Raw genomic sequence first — 22,123 nt, 5'->3', positions numbered from 1 at the left:
TAGTCATTAGTTCCTAAAATGTGTTAGAAAGCATCCACAAAGGATATTAAGAATCTAATAGGACAAAGGAACGCATGGAAAATAGGGCATTGTCGTGGGATACAACTCATGAAGATATGATAAAATGACATACAAAAATGCACACCCCTATGCTGGCTTTGCCTCACCTGTTTTGACACACCTTCAGGTCGAGGGCTACACTTGGAAGTAATTATGTACAGAAATTAATTCTTAGATAATGAGAACAGGAATGTGGAAAACGAGTTGTAAACATAAATTGCATTTGCCCTGAAATCAACATGTTTAAGCCTTCGGCAGTTCCACTTTGATTTTGAATAACGTCGGTGTGTTGTTTGGAAACCAAAAACAAAAATCAGGCCTTTTTCTTCTAAACGGACATACCCCGCTAACCTCAAAGCACATGCTTCTCTGACGGACCACACCCAGTCGTTTGCGCCCAATCAGCTTGGCTGGCGCGGGTTAACACGGGCGTTGGAGGTAGGAGACCCTGGCTCCCGCCCCCGGAGGACAGGAAGCGGGTGAAATCGTTTGGCACGCGCCCCGTTGGCCCTGGTCATGGTCTACTGGCACCTGACGAAAAGAAAAGGGAGCAAAAAAACGGGACAATAAAAGTGGTCTGTTTAGCATTTTTTATCACGGGCCTCGTGTCTTGTGGGAGCTTAAAAATGGAGCGGTGGATGATGTAAAGGACCTGATCGGACAATGAACTGATGTGTTTCTGTGTCAAACCACACACACACGCACATACCCAGTGTGGTCCCCCCACCCACCCACCCACACATAAAGGAAGAGCAGTAGTAGCACGCAAGTAGCATGCAGGCCATATCCAGCTGAGATTGGGTCAGGGATGGCCTAATTGTAAGACACAGCAAATCAAGGAGAAGAAGGGAGGAAGAAAGACGGAGAAATCGGTGGGTGGAGGGGTGAAGGGATGGAGGGTCGAGGAACAGCAAGATACATCAATCGCCTGAGTAAACTGACATGACAGTCAGAGGGGGAGGGATGGTGAGGAAGAAGGAAATAGGGTGGGATGGGAGTGAGGAGAGAGGATCGAAATGGAGTGAATCTTCTGTTAACTGAAAGAAAATGAAGGATCCTTCTACTACAGGACTAAAACTCACTCACTGAGAACTAGTGGAAACGAAATGTTGGTTTGGACCCAGCATCCTATTAAAGATGAGGTGACAGCAGCGAGAAGTATTTACTACTCTGGAACATGAAGACAATCTCCAGTCAGAGTGACTGTAGTACTATAACAGGATGTTTCTAGTTTCTGACAACTAAGAAATAATGTGCAGCAGTGATTCAGTGAGAAAAGTCCTCTTGCTGGAGGAGAACTCGTGACTCTAAAACTTTCCATTGAGGCTAGTAGAAATGACATTGTTTCAGATGGACTAGTTGTTGAAACAATTGGTCGACTGACAGAAAATCAATCAGAACTATTTTTACATAAAAATGGGAAAACTTTCAGCTTCTCAAATGTGAATATTGTTTGTTTTTTTAAGTCTTTTATGATAGTAAACAGAATACTTCCAGGTGTGAACTCAGTCAGACAAAAGAAGACATTTGAAAACATTTGAACACATTGCCATGGTCTCTTTGAACCAGTGGTGGCCATTTGTCGCTATTTGCTGACAGACCAAACAATTCATCGAGTAAATAATCAGTAGATTAAACCATAATGAAAATGTTATTAATCGCAGCCATACAGATAAAAACCTACTGAATGTTAGCACAAGGCTATTGACATACATGCAGCTCATGATATCATGAATAGACTTATTAGATTGTAACTTAAAAAAACAAAACACTTATCATTATTTATATTTAAACAAATTACTATTGCATCTTGATATATTTTTGGAAAGGCTGTTCTTTAATGGTCCATAGGAATCTATGGAGTTTGATGACCTTAATTTAACGTGGCAGCCGAGATGAAAAGAAGAAAACTTGAATGAAAACCCTTCCAGCAGCCCAGCTGGGACTCTGAATGATGATGAACTGTCGATGGATTAATGTGATGAAGAAATGATTTCACAATAATGTGTAACAGATAATTATGATTACCAAATCAGGTTTTATGGAGCTGACACATTGTCCACCTAAGTAACAGAATGAAACACACTTGAGTGGAGCAAATGTCAACCTGTCGTTCAGTATGGTGTGTGTGTGTGTGTGTGTGTGTGTGTGTGTGTGTGAACTATTAGGCGTCTCCATGCCTCAGCAGGTATGTCATTTGGCTTGATTCCTGCAGTGTATCTCAGTCTCAGTTTTCTCCTGCTGTCTGTTCATGACAGGGCCCAGTCCCCAACCCTGCCTTAACCATACCTGTTACTCCAATATGACTCTGGGTGTGGAGTATGCTCACAAAAGAGTCGACACCGCCCAGCCACTCAGTATGGAAATATGTGATTCCTCAGTGGCATAAAAACAGCTGTGTATCTGTTCTTAAAGGCTGGCACAATAGGAAAAAGTTAGAATATGTTTCTTATTGTTAACAAGTGAAAAGACTAACCAACCATCACTTCCTGGCTTAGAGACAGGGCAGATATGTGGACTGTGTAAATAATTACAGTTTGAACTTAACATCTTCACATGAGTGTGGCTGACTGGTGTGTTTGTAATAGTTTATGGACAACAATAAAAGCCTATGCACAAAAGAGTTATCAGGCTTTGGCTACACAGACAATACTTCTTCTTCATCATCATCATTAGTTCATTGGTCTTTTTATAGGTTTCGCTAACTGAGACAAACAGAAAGCCAGACTTTATTCTTAAAATAAGAATCTGCCTACAAACCTAAGAGATGTAAGAAATGAAAACTACTGAGAGTTACAGTTTTAACGTTTGCATAGCTACATTATCTACTACAGTGAAACAGACCCGGTCACCACAGACCGGTTGATATGACCAACTCTTTTGTCCTGTGAGCACTTTGCATGCTGACCCCACAGCTGCAGTGTAGGATGCTGCTGGGTCCTATCAATGCTAATGATCCTCCTAAAGCACAGTCTTCACACACACCAGCACACACACCACACACACACACAGACCTCACAGGTTGTCGCAGTACAGCCTGGACTGACCAGCAAACTCGTCCTGCAGCAGCTGGAGTTTGCCAAAAACCTGACTGCTCTCCTCCATAGCAACACCAAGCAGCAGCCCACAGACAGTGAGTTTTAACTGAGGTTTCACTGCGGGGGGGCCTGGTGGTCTATCTGTCTCGTGTGTGTGTGGTGTGTGTGTGATTAATGTGTGGGTGCCTGCGCGTGATTGTGCGTGTGTTAAACGGGTGGGGGAGCAGGAGACGCCTTTTTTTCCTTCCCCTTCTCCAGCTTTCATGCGAATTGCACCGGTGATGATATTGTGGCATCTGCGCACTTTAGCGGACAGTGAGGAGAGAGGTGACATTATTAAGCCACTGGCTATGATAATTACAGTGCGGCTGCAGAGGCGGTACAGCTGCGGTGTGACCCCTATAAATTACCTGCATTTGAGGACTGTAGCTCCAGCACACACACACACACACACACACACACACACACACACACACAAAAACTGACGAAGGCAACCACACCTTGAACATAAGACATGGACAATCACATGGGCCCCAGCCTTTAATTGACTCTGTGAACCGCATGCATGTGGCAGCCAAACAACCCCAAAGCCATTTTCACTGGGGGATAATAGCTAGGTGTTATTATTATACCACACAAAGATCACAGCAGGCCTATACCGTGTAATTATATGGGTCGAAATCCCTTGTAATATGGCCATTAGGCAGACACAGTTTTCCTTAGCCAGACTTCAGGTCATCTCGATGTAAGCCTCTCTTCGAAGGCGTACATAAAGATCAAACCAGTACGAAAGGTTTTAGTCCCAGCAGCGTTATTACCACCGCATTTAGACCAACCTAGCGAGGTTAGCCAGCTCCACTGAAATATGATACGTTTTGGGATATTACACTGGCTATTTACGAGTTGGATTAGAGTAAAGGCAATTAAATCTCTCACCTTCGGGTTCCGCTCTGTGTCGTGGATAAGGCTGTGGTGCGAGGAGAACCGGGGTGAGGCTGTTTCTTGGGTATTTTGCTGCCTGATAGGTGTGTAGCCTACCGCATATGCGGCTTTTATCATTGCAGCGCTCCTCAGTGGAGCCGCACTCACACTCCTCACTGAGAATAAAGTAGACAGAGAGCAGTGAGGGCACGGCGACGGCTTCAGCGCCGCAGACGGGCTTCCTGCTAGCGGACCAAACAGCTGCGAGAAGACGGTTTTTAGCCCAACCTCAATGAGAAATAACTCCAATCAAAATCTACAACCGAGCAGAAGACCCGCCTCATGAATACAACGGGACCTTTCCGCCCCAGAGCGGGCATCAACCGGGTGCGGCGACGAATGGAGCTCCGGGCTGCGCGACAATCTCAGCCGTTAGCCAATGCTAACGGTCGAGGGGCGGGGCTACGCGTGAGTGACGTCTCCAACAGCCAATCGGAGCGCTGCAGCAGGTGCCTGTGCGGCACTCTCGCGCTAAAGTAGGGAGATTTGCGCGCCCTTTGTTTACCACTCAGTGGCGGCGAGTGTCCGCAGACACAGATCTGGGATCGGATTTGTTTGAGTCACCGTCCAAACATAACCTACGGTTCGCTTGGAATGATCTGACTCCAGGCGCGTGATTCAGATCAGCCTCGAAAATCCGACTGAACCCGCGTATCCGAGGTACCAGGCTCTACACACACACACACACACACACACACACACTACCAGTTAATATTTACGCCAATGTAATGTCTGATATGTTTTGTAGCCTTTTATTAAGTTAGTCAAATTAAGCTTCACATTTTGGAGTATTTTAAGTAAATAATCTGTGTAATTGTGGCTATAATCATAATAGACATATTTTATAACATGATTAATATATTTTTGTACTTCTCAGTATGTCACTAGAGTTATGGCACTGACATGGAGCAGAATCAAGCCTAAAAAAGAGAAAAATAAATGTTATCTATATATGTTTCTTTCTATAGGCTATGTAGGCTGTGGCTATAAATATTATTAATTTGTTCTGATTTCAGCAGTGATAGTTTGGCTGAAGGTGCACCTCTGACAACACACTAAAAAGCAAATTAATACTCTTAAAGTTGTACAACTCCATCATTTTATTTACATCATAAGGTTTTCACATTCTTCCACCTGTTCCTATAAAAAAATTAAAAATATTTATGGTTTGGTTTCAGGGTTTAGGTCCAAATTATGTGACAGACGGAAACAGTGGAAATAAAGAGTTGTGGCCATTGTAAATAACATATAACACAAATATAAGAAAAAGAGTGTGAGCCCTAATAAACTAGTCTACACTTGCCATCTGGATTACATTTTTAAAGTGGTCCGTAGGTGTGCGATGGGGGTTACAAGGACAGCAACTAGGAGAACAAATGAAGAGGCAACCAATAATTGCAATTCAATCACAGTGTTTTATTTGCTCTACAACACAGTTCAGTTTGGAAGTGCTCTGTGCCTGAGGCAGCTCTGAAATTACATTTCAATGTTAGAGCAGAGAGGTTTCCCTTTCTTTTTAGAAAAATAACCTAGGAAAGGTAGTTACAGCTTTTATTGGTTTCATCTCACTATATCATTAAAATGTATGCAGTATTACAGTATACTATGCATTTTTACACTATGTATATTATAAATACCTATGATTTAAAAAAAAAATTATTATGTGTACTGTAAGTTGTGAATCCTAAGCAACCAGTGAAATTACCAAATAATCCGTCTATTTCTTTCTGGGGTGTTCAAAAAGTGCTATCGTTGTCAGAGTGATGGTGCTGAAAGGTCAAGTTACATTTCATGGAAGTGGAGGCAGGGTGAACGAGTTGACCCACCATGCAGCCTATAAATAGAACATGGTGACCATAAAGGAAAAGTGTAAGGGAGGACACAAACATAGAACAGTATTAACACTAATTGTAACAGAGAATATGTTATCAATACCTCAACAACCCTGAGGTAACCATAAAAAAAACGTTCAAAAACTGGAGTGAAACACTGCGACTGATGCACTGAGGTTAACCTGTGCTGATCCAGCAACACTACTGTGCTGTTGTAGAGCTTCATTAGTGATATTAGTCTCCATGTATTACTTTTGTGCAAAGTACAAATAACAAGTTTCCAGGCTGTGCGTTGGACAGGCTGATTGTTGGTCAACGCTCAATATCATGTTGCACTCCTCACACTGAGTTACATTTCCTTTCCCAACACCTTCTGTAATCTTAAATACTCAGGTGGCATAATTAACTGCAAATTATTACAGGATCTAAAATAAACGAGAACATTCCAGGTGCTTTGTAATATAACTACAAAGTGTAACTATTACATATCCTACAATACAATACGGCTAAAAGCGTCTTAATGTTATCAGTGCATGTTCATGTTCTCAGTTACTGAGCAGATTCACAGTAATTCATTTGCAGACATTGTTTTGTCTACTTAGAACAACATACTGCAAATGTTAAATTGATTGACAAACACCTGCATAACCAGCATTATTATGAAAATACACACAACAAAAATAAGCTTTAAGCACATTTTAAACATGAAATTAACCGCTACAGATGACGGGCCAGTTGAAAAATCTCTGGTTTGTTATGAAGGCACCGCTCACTACACTTTTAGAATAAGAATAAGGTGTCACATGATTTTATGGGCACAAAAATACAGTATAATTTATATGAATGTGGTGTAATTTCCAGTTCAATTGTGCTGATGTTAGACAGTTGTTTTATTCTCAGACAAAAGTACGGCAAGCCAGCAACATTGTTAGAACACCTCTCCCACTCAGTTAAGCTCAGTTGTGTTCTCATGATGTTGGAGATGACTGTAGGCCTCCAGCGCATTTACAGAGTTAATGATAGCAACCCCTTTTGCTTTGGATTCAGTCCGAACTGTCAAGGGTCTCCCAAGTGTCAAGACACTTAAACAAAGATTATAATGTCATAGCTCAGCCGCAAAGTGCTGGAATCCAAAAGTATAAGCAAAACATTACAAATGTGGTTGATTTTAGCAACATAGAACATGAGAAGATACCGTAGATAGTAGTGCAAGAAAAAACATGTGGTCATTAACTGATCTGGATACAGACATCGTCATCTGTCATCTGTTTATCATTGCAGTGGTTTGAAAATGACTACCATGCTTCCTCTGACCACATGCCATTCAAGATTTAAACAAAGCAAATGTTACAATCAGTGAACCTTTTTTTGCATGACACAGAGAAAAAAGCCAAAAAACAAAACAACATACAGCTCGTAACATGGAAAAGAAACTGCTCAAAACCGCTGCTAGTTTTCAGCTGTTTCTCCATGTTACTGTTGTTCTGCTTTGGCTCTGCAAGTAGCCTAGCCTAATACTACATTCTCACACATCCCCCTGCTCACAGTATCACAAAATGTGCACTATCCATACTTACCATAAGAAAATAAAGCATCAAAATGATAAATCAGCATCACAGTGGAAGACATTCCTGAGTTGTACCTCAGTAGGTACACTACCACTCATTTTTATACAGAAGCCACCTAAAATAAAGGTCACAATTTTCTGCGGATCATAAAACTGGAGGAGCAGTTGCAGGTTAGATCCACCATGGGGTGCTGTTGTATATTCTGACAGGCAGGCATTAAAGCCAGATGAGCGTGTTGTGGTAGTGATGGGCCAGATGTGAGACTTAGCAGACAGGTTTTCAATTACCCTGAAAGATTGCCAGGACCAATCAGACAACTAGGTCAGTGTAGTAACCCATCTCCCCTATAGACTGACCCCAAACCCCCCACTGTTTCTCTATCTGTCCATATCATTTCTATTTCTCTGTTCAATCTAATCTGTAGAGTAGTACTCTTGCAAACCTTTAAAACTTATAGTCAATCTCTTGACTTGCTTCTCCTGGACTTCCTATCCTTTATCCTCACACTGGAAAATCCATGGTTCTATCTTTTAAGATAAAGAGAAAGATTTTAATCCTGCCTAGTGTATCCTGGTCTGCCCATTCCTACTTCTCTAACCCTCTCTTTTTGCCTGTTCTTCCTCTAACCTCTGGTCCAACTTCCTGTCTCTTTTCCCTGAAGGTCTCCTATTCCACAAGTTCAGTTGTAGTGGAGATGTTCTGCCAAGGATTGTCTTCGGGTCGGTGGGGAGGGACATTCGGGGTCTTGGTCAGGCTCATCATCAGGGGAGACGAGTTGCAGAGCCACTTCATTCTCATAGCAGAATGACGAACGTGAGCTTTGAATGTACTTCTGCTCGGCCAGCTCTTTAGCACTGCACGATGGTGTGTCTGGAATTTCATATGTCCGATGGAAGAATGAGTAGTCCACCTGGAAAAAGGGCAGAAGACAAGAATATATATATACATTTTATTTGCATGATAACAAAGACAAGCTAGTGACTCTGTGAGGCTATATTTGGGTAAATGCTGACATGCACACAATAACAATGCTTACATGCTAATGTTTAGCAGGTTAATGTTCACAATCTTCACAGTCTTAGTTTAGTGTGTTTGCATGCTAACATTTGCGAGCACTAACCACAATGTACAACCAAGGCTGATGGCAATGTCATGAATTTTGCAGATGTTTGCTAATAATACAAAGTACTGAATATATTAAAATTTAGACCTGTTGATAGTGCTACAAACAAGTCAGGGGATCACCAGAGTCATTAGGATACATCATCTGCGAACCATGAATGCTTCTACAAACCTTTGTGCCAATCGATTTAATAGTTAAGATATTTCATTTATTATATCCCTAGAGCTACACCACTACTGTGGGTAAAAACACATAAGATATACATCAATCCCAACTATTGTGAAGAAATTGATACCACTGCAGACAGCATTAAGGAAAGGGAAGGACTTCCAGACATCCTATATCGCTATTCTTCCTTTCTGACCTGGTAGCAATCTTTCCTCTCGAAGAGCACTGGTTCGAAACGGTGTCCCCAGAGGATTTCAGAAGCCAGATAGGAGCTACGGCACTGTGTGGTCATGGCTGTGGCCTCAACCATGCCCTCGAGTATGACCACCACCTCCAACTCAGAGTCACTCTCCAGGGTCTTACGGTCGATCTCGAAGAAGGGTGACTCGTCGTTGATCTCGTGGACAATTGTCACTGGGGAGACCAAGAAGATGCGGTCGGTGCCAGTGTCAAAACCCACGTTGATGTCCGCATTGTCCAGCGGGAGGAACTCTCCCTCTTCTGTCACCCTTGGCTGAAGTTGGGAGTAAAGAGTAAACTAAAGTCACTATATAGTACATAATACTTTCCACATTAGTTGTGTTACGTAGTTATGATGTTGCAAAATTGATTTTCACATGTGGTAAAATATTGAATGGAGACTAGAAACGATTTCCAATATGAAACAAACAACAGCCAAAGGCAGATGGGACATGATTGAGTGAAATGAAATTAAACTGTAATTCTGGATATAAAATGCAACACCATGGTATAGAAAAGAGGGAATTTGTATGTCATTTTAAATAAACCTGACACCATTTCCTAAGGTCATCTGAAAAAAAAACAGGAAATTAAATTACTTACCCTGACTCAAAAGCTTAGTATTTGGTTATTATTATATTTAGTTAAATTTGTCTATGCCAATCTTTAGTCATACCACCCATGCATAGGCTTATCACTCACCCAACCCTTACTATGGAACAATATCCAGTTCCAGTATTTAGAATTGTATTTCTTTGATCCTCGCAAACTTAATCCCATCTGCCCTGTCTGAACTTTGATATGGTCATGCTGTTAGGAGAGATCAAATTGTCTATGCTGTAGCCTCAATTTTCCCCAGATTCTGACCCTCCGGACCCTCAGCATACACACATGAATACACATACAGCATTAATAATGACAACATATTCACAAAAAAGGAAACATTTAAAATAACCCACATAATGCCAGACATCAAGGAAAACATTAGCATATAGTACAATACTCTAACCCACATACAGTACACACAAGGGAAAATGAGTTGACGAAGGACAATGGTTCTCAGTTAAAGAATTGTGGGCAAGTTAATCCATGGTAAATCTTCCTAACCCCTGAGGGAAAATAAAACAAGCTCTCATTAACGACAGTCCACAGAATACAGGCCAGATGGTCTCAGCACTCTCATTCTCTCTACTACAACCTTTTTTTCCTCTACCGTTATCTCTCACAAAGCAGCATCTATTTTTTGTTACATTCTTTTACTTTTCCCTGTTTGTCTGTTTTCCTATTTCCAATTTAGCTTGTTGACCTTTTACTCAAAAAGGGAAAGTCTCTTTTATCATTGCCATATTTTTTGACCTCTTTAATTTTTTCATCATGGTCATTATCCCTCTCTCTACTTACCTTCAGTAGTTGTGCTCGAACATGTGCTTCTACCAGGTGGCTCTTGCGTAGGTTTCCGACCCTCCACATCATGCAGAGTTTCCCATCCCTCAGCGCCACCACAGCTGTTTCAGAGAACAACAATGTCCCGTTGCGCTTCTTGGGCTTGGCAATCTTTGCCATGACTGCCCCGATGATGAAGGCGTCAATAATGCAGCCCACAATGCACTGCAAAACGACCGCCACCACCGCCAGGGGACATTCTTCGGTCACGCTTCTGAATCCGTAACCAATGGATGTCTGCGTCTCCAAGGAGAAGAGAAAGGCAGCCATGAAGCTGTTAACCTGGAGGAAGCATGGTTCCTCAACCACTGCCTCTCTATCGGACTCTCCTCCAGAACCGGCCTCTCCTGATCCCGGAGAGGAACTGGAGCTGGGGGTAAGCCGAATGGAGAGGTCCCCATGCATGGAGGCAATGAGCCAGAAGGCAAATCCAAAGAGCAGCCAGGAGAGAAGGAAGGAGAGGGTGAAGATGACAAGCATCCAGCGCCAGCGGATGTCCACACATGTGGTAAAGAGGTCGCTGAGGTAGCGCTGGCCCCTCTCGCTCATGTTGACGAAGGTGACGTTGCAGCGTCCGTCCTTGCCCACAAAGCGTTGTCGGGGCCGGCGGCTTGAGCGCCTAGTGCGCCGGCGGCTGGTAGTGGAGGGGGAAGAGAGTGAATCCTGGTCCGAGGATGACCGGCCTTTACCTCTTCCTCCTACACGACTGCCTCTTTCATTCCTTAGTCCTGAGCACATTCCTGCAGCTCTCATCCCGCCTTCTCCTGCATCTCCTCCAACTGACTCTCCAATGGCACTCTGCCTCCGTGCATTGTTGGTGTTGCTCTGGAGAGGTAGAGTTTTGCCGTTCAGGGCATGGGTCGGGGAGGGGCTGGTTGGGGTCCCTGACCCTGTTGGACTCCCCCCTGCCCTAGCCGTGTCTGCAGCACTCTGTGCCAGCCTCATGACCTCCTCTTCCTCCACTGGCCCATCCACCACAGCACTGAAGCGGCGTTTCACACGTGCCGCTCCCATCATGCGCTATAAAATCTCTTCTCTCTTATGCAGAAGTTCAGTTGCTCAGTATTCCTCAGTGAACCTTGACTTGATTGTTGATGTGGTAATTAAGCGCCTTGTGGAGCTTATAACACAGTCAGTCTTTAAATCCCTCTTAATGAAGAGATAGTTGCAAGTCTATAGTGGGCAATCTAATAATTCCCTCCAAGGCCATTGATCAGTCACTTAGTTTCCCCAACTTGTCATTTTGTTTCCTAGTATTGTCTATATATTCATCAACGGAGCCCTAAGCAACAAAGGGGGCTTTCTTGAAGTAGGTCCACAGGTGTATTCATTCACAATTAATGTCCTTAAATAATAAAACTCACTTAAGTAAGTGAGGTGAGCTGAAAAGAAATGTCAGCGGTAACCCAAAGAGTCTATTTCTGTGATGCCCAGTTTGCAGAAATTCTCTTGACCAGGACTGGTAGGGTTGGATTGACCTCAACAGACATCAGAAAAGCATGCAGGATTGGTTCTGTTCAGTTCAAAACCACAAAAGGGAAGCCTCGAGCAGGTATCAATTAATGAAAGCTATAGACTGATAATGCAATGGAGTAGGAAACATATCAAGGATATACAGCTCATTACAGGGTACCTTCCATAATACTGAGACAAGATGCAGACATCCAAACTAACTTCAAATGGGATGATATGATAAAATTATTTCCAACATGCAGTCTAAAAAGCAAAAAACATGCTAATTCTTACGATCAAAGTTCTTCTCAATTTCACAACCCCTTGGTATGGGCATGAGGAAACAAAGAATAGAACACTTTCAGTACATCAAATGCCTACCGTCATTCGTCATTCAGAATACAGTGCCAATACATCTTGGATAAAGCATTAAATATAGTACACATAATTTCATAAGTAGGTTCAAACGATGTATCTGTTACAGCAGCCTTAGAGTAGTCTTGCAACTTGCAGTTGTCTTCATAAGTCTAGGAAATGTCACTTTGACCCAACAAGAGGGCCCCAACTGGAAGAATCATGTCACTGCTTTCACAATTTCACATTGTTTTTCAAGGGGTCTGCATATCTGTTTGATGGCCATTGTTAATCTGGTGAAGATCAAATCTACTGACTGTTGCGTGGATAATATTGACCTGAACTACACGGCTGTTAGCAATCACCTGCAACAGTTAGTGTCTCAGAGCAGACATACCTCATTACAGCTCAGCATTACGGCTGAGAAATCGCCAATGCCTGACAAAAGATAAAAAGAAGGGAAGAAAACAGCAGAGAGAGATTACTTTGATCTATCTCCAACATTACTCAGGATTTTAACTTTAAGTGGCCGATTTATATGAGGGAAAAGGTAAGCACACAGGTCACCTGAGGAAGTTTTCTAGTTTTCTGGAGGTCTGGAGCCAAAATCAGGTGTATGCCACTGAAGCAGAAGAGCTGAGAAGAGCTGAGAACTAAGGCGGCTGAGAGGGTAACTATAGTGGATTATAGTCTCTAACTCAGCATCTCTGTTTGAACCAAATCACAAAAGGCTATGTGAACATCAGTGAGATTTTCCACAAATAAAATAAAAAAAATATTATATGCAAAGAAAAATGTATCAGGCAATGTAAATGTATGCTTGTAGTGTTTAGTTAGTATTTACCTTGCCCAACCATTTGAACTCTACAACTGAATCCTGACCTATACAAGAGTGTCCACATCCAGTCTCTTTGGAACAGTGGACAGAATCCAACCCTCAACTGTAACCCAGTACTGTGGCAAGTACAATGAGAACTGTAAAATAATAGACAAGAGCTACTGCTATAACTGTACAAATATAAAAGAGGCCATTTCATTCAACCAGTAACAGACAGATAGACAATAGTCTACAACAAATGGAAATGGGGAAATAGATCCCTCCTGAAGTGTGAGGTGACATAAGGGTTCATCTTTGCTTGTGTGTTGACGTCTCTTTATGACACATGCTCAGTAAAAGCATTGAGCTTTCGGGGAAAGAGTCTCTTTCTTGGTTCTCTTTACTGAGATGTTGGTTGTCTGTTTTGTATCCCTTTGCTTTAGGACCTTCTTGTTTAACACACTTCCTGTCTTGAAAAGAAAAAAGAACAAAGATAAAGAGAATGGAAAGTAAAGATAAAGTCCATATTACAAAACTGTCCTGAAACACAGCACATGCACATCAAAAGAGACCTTTCTCTCTTAAACTGTTGCATATATTCACATTTAATATCAATCCAAATCTTAAGTATTCTCTATATGATGAATATCTAAATGGATAGGGATAAGAAACCTACCGTTTGTAATGTAGCTCTTAGGTTTTTCTCATTGAGTCCTTGGATTGATACTGGATTATCTTGTTGATCAAATATGGTGGAGGTTTTCCTATAGACAGTCTTAACTTGAAGAACCAAACTCTGTCACGACAAAGGAAACTTCACCCAAACGTACCTGGGGAATGATGGAGCCTGTGAAGGGAAACGGAGAGATGGTTTACTTTACTACTTACAGGGTGAGCATAATAATGGGCATTCTGAAACATATTTCTATATACTGATGGATAGACCTTTTTACGAAGGACATGTAAGTTATCCTATTATGAAGAAGCCTCCAATAACTAAAAAGTTCTGAATTACAGGGCCCTTGTTTTGGGTCAGGAAACCAAGTGGTACAGGGTGGGTAATCTTTGATAAATAAGCAATAGTGGATTAAAGACAATAGACTGGAAGAAGTGGAGAGGATTTTCTTGGGCAAAGGTTGAGACTGGGATTGTAGCTCAGATGAAAGACTGGGATAAACAGGAACTCTGGGTTGGTTGGGGTGAAGAGGTAGTATGTCCTGCTGAGGAGTTGGCGATATGCTGTGGATTACAGCTGCGCGCGTGACTCTGGTAATCTTACCAATGGTTTTGCTAATCCTCTGAGGACTTACGTAAGCGCCAGTACTGTTATTGAAACTGGTAAGAATATCTATAAACACTCACAGGTAGGATATGTTATGGCATGAGCAGGTTTTGAGATAATACGGGAAAAAGTATTATATGTCACTGAATGTAACAAATGTCAACCTCTACTAATTATGTAGACTTCTAAATACAGTGTTCACTGCCTGCTTCAGTAAATTGGAAATTATCAATACTTGTATTACTATTAGAATCACAGAGACATTACGTTACATTACGTGTCACACATGGATGAATAAATAAAGACTGTAGTGCATTCTTCTGGGCAGTGCAATTAAAATAGTCTTCTGTATAATTATCTCTTGATGTGTTGGACCATCATGCATAAACTGTGTTATAAGTTGCTGGCTGACAGGGATATGATACTGATTACATGAAACTGCTATATAACTTCCTATAAGTCATCTTCCTTAACTTCCATCACTGCTGCAGCTTCAGCATTGTGCAAAAACCATGAAGGCGAAACAAATGCAAACCAGTCCAGGATTTAATAGGCTCAACGAAAATGCATGAATATAATACTGCTAAGGCATTTATTACACTGCTTAATGTAGTAAAAGTGGTGACAAACTATCAAGGTAGTTTTTTAACTAGACAGGAAAGAATAAATGTTGAAACAACATTGGACCTCAGACTGAACTCCAACTGAATCATATGTTTTTTTTAAAGGTCTTTCTTTCCACAAAATGTTAAAAAGACAGATTCTTCCAGCATTGTATGGCTCAATGTTCAGTGTTCATGTGCAAGGAGGCAGTCATGACCTTGAGGCCTCTACTGTAGTTCCTGCCAACACTACCAAATGAACACGTTCTCAGGTTTGCTATCTCTGTGATTGGGTTGAAGTGTCTCCGGATGACTGACGACAGTAGCTAGAGGAGGTGATGAAGGAAGTGTGTGTGTCTGTGTGTTCGTGTTTAGGCAATGTGAGGCTGCATGTGTCTTTGTGTTGCCTAACCTTATCAAGTTGAGGTGGCAAATGTCTCAAATGACTTCTTATATAAGAACATTCATGTAAGGTGTCTGGGAAACTGTCCATGTTGTTGCTTCACACTGTCAGGACCAGCAGCATTTGATATGAAGTCTTGCCTTATATGATAAAGGCTGAAATGTGATGGGGATACTGATATTTGAGGGTCCTTTAATCAAATATTTAACAGCAAACACTAGCCTCTGACATTAGATTAAACAGTGGTTATTCGTTAACTCCAGCAAGCTATATACAATGTTTTTGTTTTACATGTGTGAAGAGTTTTAGATGATATTGTCATCTAAACGGGTAGTCCTACGGCCATTAATAAACCATTCTATATCTACCATGATTAGTCAATTCATGAGTCGAACTACAGAAAAATAACTATTTATTATGATTGATTAATCGTTGAATTTATTTATTTTCTAATTCCATCTCCTCAAAAATTGGCTGCTTTGTGTCGACCAGTAAATATTATTATCTGGTGGTTGTGCAAAACAAGATTTCTGATCACCTGGACTTTAGAAACACTCACAGAAACACACCTTTCAGACCTAGCATTTAAGTAATTAATCAACAACATAATAATACACTCCACCAAGTTTAGATGTCAAACTACCTATATCTTAACAACACTGTTTGTGCCATATTTTAAAAAATGTACAATGGAACATTTTCAGGATTTTCTTTACATAAAAGTAACACCAGAAGCATTTGAAAGTGATACAGCACACATGAATGTGACACACAAAAAATGTGGACAATGACTACAAGACCTTTCAGTGTCATCTTAGGTCATCTCAACTGTTTGAAGAAAAAGAGCAAACTTTATCCAGTACAAGTCTTTAAGATAACTAATGAAAATCCCTATACTTAAAGGACCAGGATTTAGTGGCATCTAGCGGTGAAATTGCAGACTGCAGCCAACTGAACACCACTCACATTGGTATTTGATGACCTAGGAAGGTGCTGTGAAGTGTGCAGGAGTCTCAAGACTTGCAAAAAACATGAAAGGCCCTATCTTCAGCCAGTGTTTGGTTTGTCCATTCTGAGCTACTGGAGAAATGGCGGTTCAACATGGCAGCCTTCATGGAAGAGTACCTGCTCCCTCAGTAGATAAAAATTTTAAGGTAACAAAAACACAACAATTCCTAAATTCAGATGATTATACACTAATGAAAACCTATGAATATTATATTCAGTTTCTGTCAATTGATGTTACACACTGGACCTTTAAAGCCTATAAGGAATCAGCTAAATCAGCTTGGAGATAGATCTTGTGTATTTTATACCCTCAAAATGATGAATAATCATAATTAGCTCTACTAATTTTGACTTGATTACCTAGAAGAATCTAACTAAATTGAATTGCATCATCAGCATAAATTAAAATCTTATGCCGAGTAAGTAATTCCTCTTGGATTGATTTTCGGTCTTCTAGCAGCAGATAACTGTTCCATAGCTCATGCAAATAGTCCTGACTGGGCAGCATTTACTGGCATAATGATAACCCAACACTTGCTGAAAAACACTGCTAATGTGCTCTATCATCCAGGGCTTGTGGATTATTTTAAAATAGCCCCTGATGCATGAGCAAACCTGACCACAAGCAGCTGTATGGGAGTGCACAGACAAAGGTGTTGAAGCCAGTCTAATTCAATTTCAACTCTCACGGGTTTGAATTAGCAAGAGTAGACCACTTTCACCACCTATCTTTGTCTCTATTTTTTCTCACCATGCATGTACTGTCTCTCTATATAGCACCTCTCGTGTCCTCTTTCTATCCAGATTATCTGACCATATTAAGGTGTTATGTGGTCAGATTAGGTTTGCAGGGAATATGATTTCAGTGTCATCGGACAAGGCCCTGAATAAACCATGTTCTTAATTTTATCTATCGTTTTTCTTGCCTCTCGTGTAACATATGATCTCTAACCTATTTCCTGTTTGTATGTTCTAAAAACAACAGTTTGAGTAAAATAGTGTTAGATAATGCTGCTCTATGAAGCATTTCATGCACACACACCGGTTTGGAGTGTGTGCCCGTGTAGAACGGACTGATTGCTTGGCCCCTGGACGTGCTACTTGCAGAGCTGTCAAAAACCATGGTCTGGCTGCTTGCACCATTCTCAAGAACCAACTCATGTGATTGATTTCGATTTCACACTTGACACTTCGCCTCTTTGGGTCCTCAGCAAGACACCCGCCAAGTGTGAAGTCGATCACATGAACAGTTCTCAAGGTATGTGAAGGACAGTCATAAACATACTGTACAGCAGACAGAGATTCATTCCTAGTTAGATGCCAATCCAGGAAAAAACTTTTTTGTTTTGTTTCTGAGACTTACAGGTTACAAAGTTACAGGTTAGAACATAAAGCTTGTTGTTATAGCGCCACCATCTGGCAAAATAGCACCAAATGTCACACTGCACTTCCTTGAGTCCTCAGCAATAAACTCTCCAAGCGTGACGTGGATCAGATGAACGGTTGTCGAGTAAATCAACATAGATGCATACATATACATACATAGATTCCTTCCTTTATTGTTACATCATTAAATTTGTCTGGATGATTTCATAATGGGGTGTTAAATCAACGCTGTGTACACAGTGTACAACACAACAAAAGTGACCCTCTACACTGCGATGCCACAATGCAAATATAGAGACATCGATACTGTTTATTGATCAGTGGGTGTTATTAACCAGGACACAGACTGGGTCCCTCTCCCACAGTGTCACAGTGCTCTCTGTGTCGGGTCTTTTTTCTATATCTCGTTCATTTCAGGCTGAATTATTCTATTAGACTTTACAGGGTAGATTTTATAAATGTTTAATGCGCACCAAGGGGCCACTGCAACAGCTGTATAGCTGTGCCTGATCAAAACAAAAGTGACAGTGACATTACAACACACTGCAGTAACCTTTAGCTTTTCTGATCAATACAGTTCTACTGAAGTGTTGATCTGGTGGCGTCATTCAGATGTCGCAGCTAATAGCTGCAGCAGCACCAGAGCGCCAAACAGTAATGGGTGTCACAAAGAGTAAACTCTAACTGAATATTGGTGATATTAGACTTTACTATCAAGAGTCATATTCACTGTGACATTTTCCTGATGGTGTTGCTTATCCTTTCAAACGTGCACATTTTAATATAAGTTTGAAGTCAAAAGGACCACAATGGGATTCTGAATGTTTTAGCTCATTTACAATGAATGGCTGGAGTTTTTAGACATAGTAATTTTACCAAATTCCAGCCAGCCACTAGTCTCAGATTAATGCAGTATAGTATGGAAATCTAATTACAGGAACAACTTGCTTATAAGTAATCCATCAAACTGAATTCAGTTTATTGTCTAAGTGTGTTAATAAGTAGTCCTGCTTATAATTATCACATAAGAGACAAGATCAAGTTATCCTTTATTGATCCCGTAGGGAATAGGGATATTTGTTGGTTAGTTAGGTAAATACTGTGAGCTCTGAACTGGGCAAACATTTGTAATTCACTGATGAACAACACACACACTCTTATGAAAACATCTGATAATAAGCACAAATGTGGAGTCATCTTGGCGCCGGGCCTTATTCCATCTAATTGAAACTTTTCTGCTGCCGGCCCTCCTTCAGCTGTGTGCAGTGATCGAGGTCATAGTGTGACGACGGCCAAATGTTAATCTGGGAGTTAAGATAGTGCAGGTTGCAATGTGCTGGTTAAAACTCTGAGTCTACACCAACTCAAAATACTCCGAAAATTGACAAGTACACAACCAAGACTAATAAGACTTTACTACTTTTTACAGCTTTATCCTTAGACCTCAACTATTCTTTTAGATACACAGACACGCATTCAGTCCACGGAGTAAATAAGTGCACTGTCAAGGAGGCTTTGTAACTGTTATCAAATAGAAAATCATTTCACCTTTTTAGAAAGCAAACACCAATACCATGACCACAGAGCGTAACTCTACTCTGACCTTACATCAACAATGACAAGATTCAACTTTCTCGAAGGTAGTGTGTGTTTAACTTTATATCTGTTGCATTATATTAAATGTTTTCTTTTTCCAGTCAGTCGGTGAAAACTTTCAGGAAAAAGTCCAACATGTTTGGGATTCTTGCCACCTGACCAGTGCACAATCCTACAGCATGTAATGACTGTATCAGCTGCCCAAGAACAGCACAGTGATGCTATTTGTAGATATTTGCATTTTAAAAGCAGCACAAAAAAGGGATGTAAGTTACGGGGTACGTTATGGTGTTACCACCACACACTGTGCATTGCCCACGATAACAGTAGTATCACAACACAGGTGATCCACACAGGGTTGCAACAGTATTTTTCCTGCTACGATAAGCAAAAATATCATGGTTTCACAGTACTTCACGATTATTATTCACAAAATACCATGTACTATATTTTTTAAATAACTCTATATAGTAGCATTCAATACAGTAGATAAGCAAATATAAAAGGTATGATAACCGTACATTTTGGTATCTTTATACTGCTGGAACCCTATTCTGCACACGCAAAACATGGTCCAATTTCTAAAATGTGTGTATGACTAAACTACTAAAGGACACAACCATACAACAGCTGGATTGCAATACTGTACCACAAAAGTACATATAATATACCACAATGTAGTATTTATCCCACTTCTTTTTAAAATATCTGTTGTAATCTATTTCTAGAATAAAAAATCAAAGAGACTACAAACCAAAATGGGGCATGATGTCTGAAAGATGTGTGCATTGACCAGGCAGGGACAGTGTAGCTGAACTGACTTGTATTATGGGATGTGTAGGATCCCGGACTTCTGGAGCTTAACCCATAATAGGAAATAAAAAGAGATATGTTAACCTCTGCGTCATCATTTTTGCAGTGTTTTTTTAATTTTAGTTTGTTATCTGTTACCTTTATAAAAGTGCAATGCATAAATTGCTGGAGTGCCCTAAAACATCATTAGCTATAATGTTTACTTGCTAAGTGCATTGGATGTATGCATTGGACTAATAACTTGAATTATGCTCTATAATATCTTTACCTTAAATTATAGATACTAATAAAACAAATAGCCTAAAGAGAATAAGCTGCTGTCATCTTATAATCCTGTACTTCGGTCCAACCTTTTTACCCAATGTGCTTCACTGAAAAATCCCCAGCAACTTGATTCTTGCCACTTGATTTCAACTTGCTTCATCCACTAGTGTTGACATGGCTGCAATAAATGTGTGAAACCTACGTATCTACCTGTGTGTAATATAACGATTGTACGTTAAGACAAGAGCACCCTTTAAATATAAATGTATTACTAAATGTGTACTGCACAGGTGTTTCAGAGCAGTTTGTCTCTCAGTTTTTCTCAGTTGTTCACAATCATTACATCATTTTAAAGCCTATTTCAAAATACAGCTGTGTTTTCTATCAGTTCACAACTCACCAAAACAGAAAGGATTAAAGTCTAAATCATCAGGCACAACAAGCTCCCTGGCTTCATATCACTCTGCTGTTCCCCCTTCCTGTCAGTACACATTGAGGTAAAACATGCCTGTAGTTAATATCAATTTAAAAGGTCCAAATATACAGTATAATAGCTTTAAAACATTTGGAGGAAAAAACAGTTTGAGTTAAGAAGCATTAATAAGAACATCCCTGAGATCCCTGATTAAAACTCTGTTTATGTAATGAATCACATCGTATTCTCAAGTCCCATATGGAGCCAATAACACCTTAACAAACCAAAATTCAACATGTTAACAGTTGAACAGTGTCACTGATGTGACAAACACCTAATGTTTAAAGCTGCACAACCTTTGTCGGACGCCTATTATGACTTAAAATATGTCCACGTGCTTTTAAATACAACTTCAAGACCGCAGGTTGCTTAAAGACAACACCACTGACACATGTGAGCGATAAAATAACAAATAAGAAATCACTTTAAAGACAAAAACTAGTTGCGCAGTGAAATTCAACCAGCACTTACCCGCAGTTTGCATTTTCCTCCCGTTAATTCGGCGCTTTGTAACGAGGTCAGTTTACTTTAACTTCCTACTTTAACCGGATTTAACGGCTGATTAATACAAAGTGAAATAAAAACACTGATTAGACACTGCCGAGCGCGAGCTGTGCCGTGCTGGCGGTCCTGTCAACTGTCCGCGAGCCCTCAGGTGGTGGATGAGCGCGCTCACGTCGCTATCAAACTACCACCACGCGCCTGTCCGGACTGCCAGAGTGACCTTGTCACACCACAGTGTCTGATTAATCAATATTAAATGACACTTTATATGTGGATTACTCAGTTAGTGTATTTAAAAGAAGACCTATTTTCATCAAACACTTCTCACATATGTATCAAAGTTGTTATCCGACTTTCTAATGAACAACTGAGTATATTTTATGTAATTGTATAACAGTTATTTTATAGGTTGATTATACTATAAATGCACCATAGCTTACTTTCTCTTTATATAGGCCTATTTCTGGGATAATAAAGAAAACTCTCTGTGTTGTTTTAAATGGCAGCAGACAGTAGCTACTGACTGACTGAATTGTGTAAGATTATTTATTTTATAAATACTGATGTTAATATTTATTTTAGTGAATTTTATACAAGCCTCTCTGTCTGCATGTGTGTTTTGTCTGAGACATTGTTAACCTCACACAACATGGTTTGGCTATAGTATTTATTTAATTATAGTCATGCCAATAAAAGGAGAGAGAGAGAGAGAGA

At 40.5% G+C, this 22,123-nt stretch overlaps 2 protein-coding genes and 1 long non-coding RNA gene across 3 annotated transcripts in view; 1 reads left to right on the top strand and 2 right to left on the bottom strand.

Annotated features, from left to right (window-relative positions):
• The window catches only part of myh14 (myosin, heavy chain 14, non-muscle), a 30,890-nt gene extending 26,646 nt beyond the window's left edge, over positions 1-4,244 (bottom strand). The window contains exon 1 of the mRNA XM_035672969.1: positions 4,035-4,244. The gene's annotated coding sequence lies outside the window, so the exon portion shown is untranslated. The remainder of the gene's footprint in view (positions 1-4,034) is intronic.
• A 324-nt stretch (positions 4,245-4,568) lies between these two features.
• The window catches only part of LOC118336231, an 18,751-nt gene continuing 1,196 nt past the window's right edge, over positions 4,569-22,123 (top strand). Inside the window, exons 1-2 of the long non-coding RNA XR_004797097.1 lie at positions 4,569-4,739; positions 8,141-8,292. This is a non-coding gene — a long non-coding RNA (uncharacterized LOC118336231). The remainder of the gene's footprint in view (positions 4,740-8,140; positions 8,293-22,123) is intronic.
• On the bottom strand, positions 5,499-21,626 carry kcnj14 (potassium inwardly rectifying channel subfamily J member 14). The gene is made up of 5 exons (XM_035672832.1): positions 21,377-21,626; positions 13,753-13,923; positions 10,412-13,546; positions 8,967-9,284; positions 5,499-8,389 (listed from the first exon to the last, which is right to left on the bottom strand). Exons 3-5 carry the CDS (start codon positions 11,468-11,470, stop codon positions 8,159-8,161), a joined length of 1,608 nt encoding a protein of 535 aa, XP_035528725.1. The 5' UTR covers positions 11,471-13,546; positions 13,753-13,923; positions 21,377-21,626; the 3' UTR covers positions 5,499-8,158.

This window comes from Morone saxatilis, unplaced genomic scaffold (genome assembly GCF_004916995.1).
Source record: "Morone saxatilis isolate NCDOM2014 unplaced genomic scaffold, NCSU_SB_2.0 Contig24, whole genome shotgun sequence".
In the NCBI taxonomy this organism is placed as follows: domain Eukaryota; kingdom Metazoa; phylum Chordata; class Actinopteri; family Moronidae; genus Morone; species Morone saxatilis.
The sequence above is the reverse complement of the archived record's forward strand: the minus strand, read 5'-3'. Positions and strand labels throughout refer to the sequence as shown.

Coding starts and splice junctions, on each gene's coding strand:
- kcnj14 (XM_035672832.1), bottom strand. CDS start 11,470: ATGATGGGAGCGGCACGTGTGAAACGCCGCTTCAGTGCTGTGGTGGAT. Junction 9,285..10,411: donor TTCGAGCACAACTACTGAAG/GTAAGTAGAGAG, acceptor TCCCAACTTCAG/CCAAGGGTGACAGAAGAGGG. Junction 8,390..8,966: donor AGAGGAAAGATTGCTACCAG/GTCAGAAAGGAA, acceptor CCCTTTTTCCAG/GTGGACTACTCATTCTTCCA.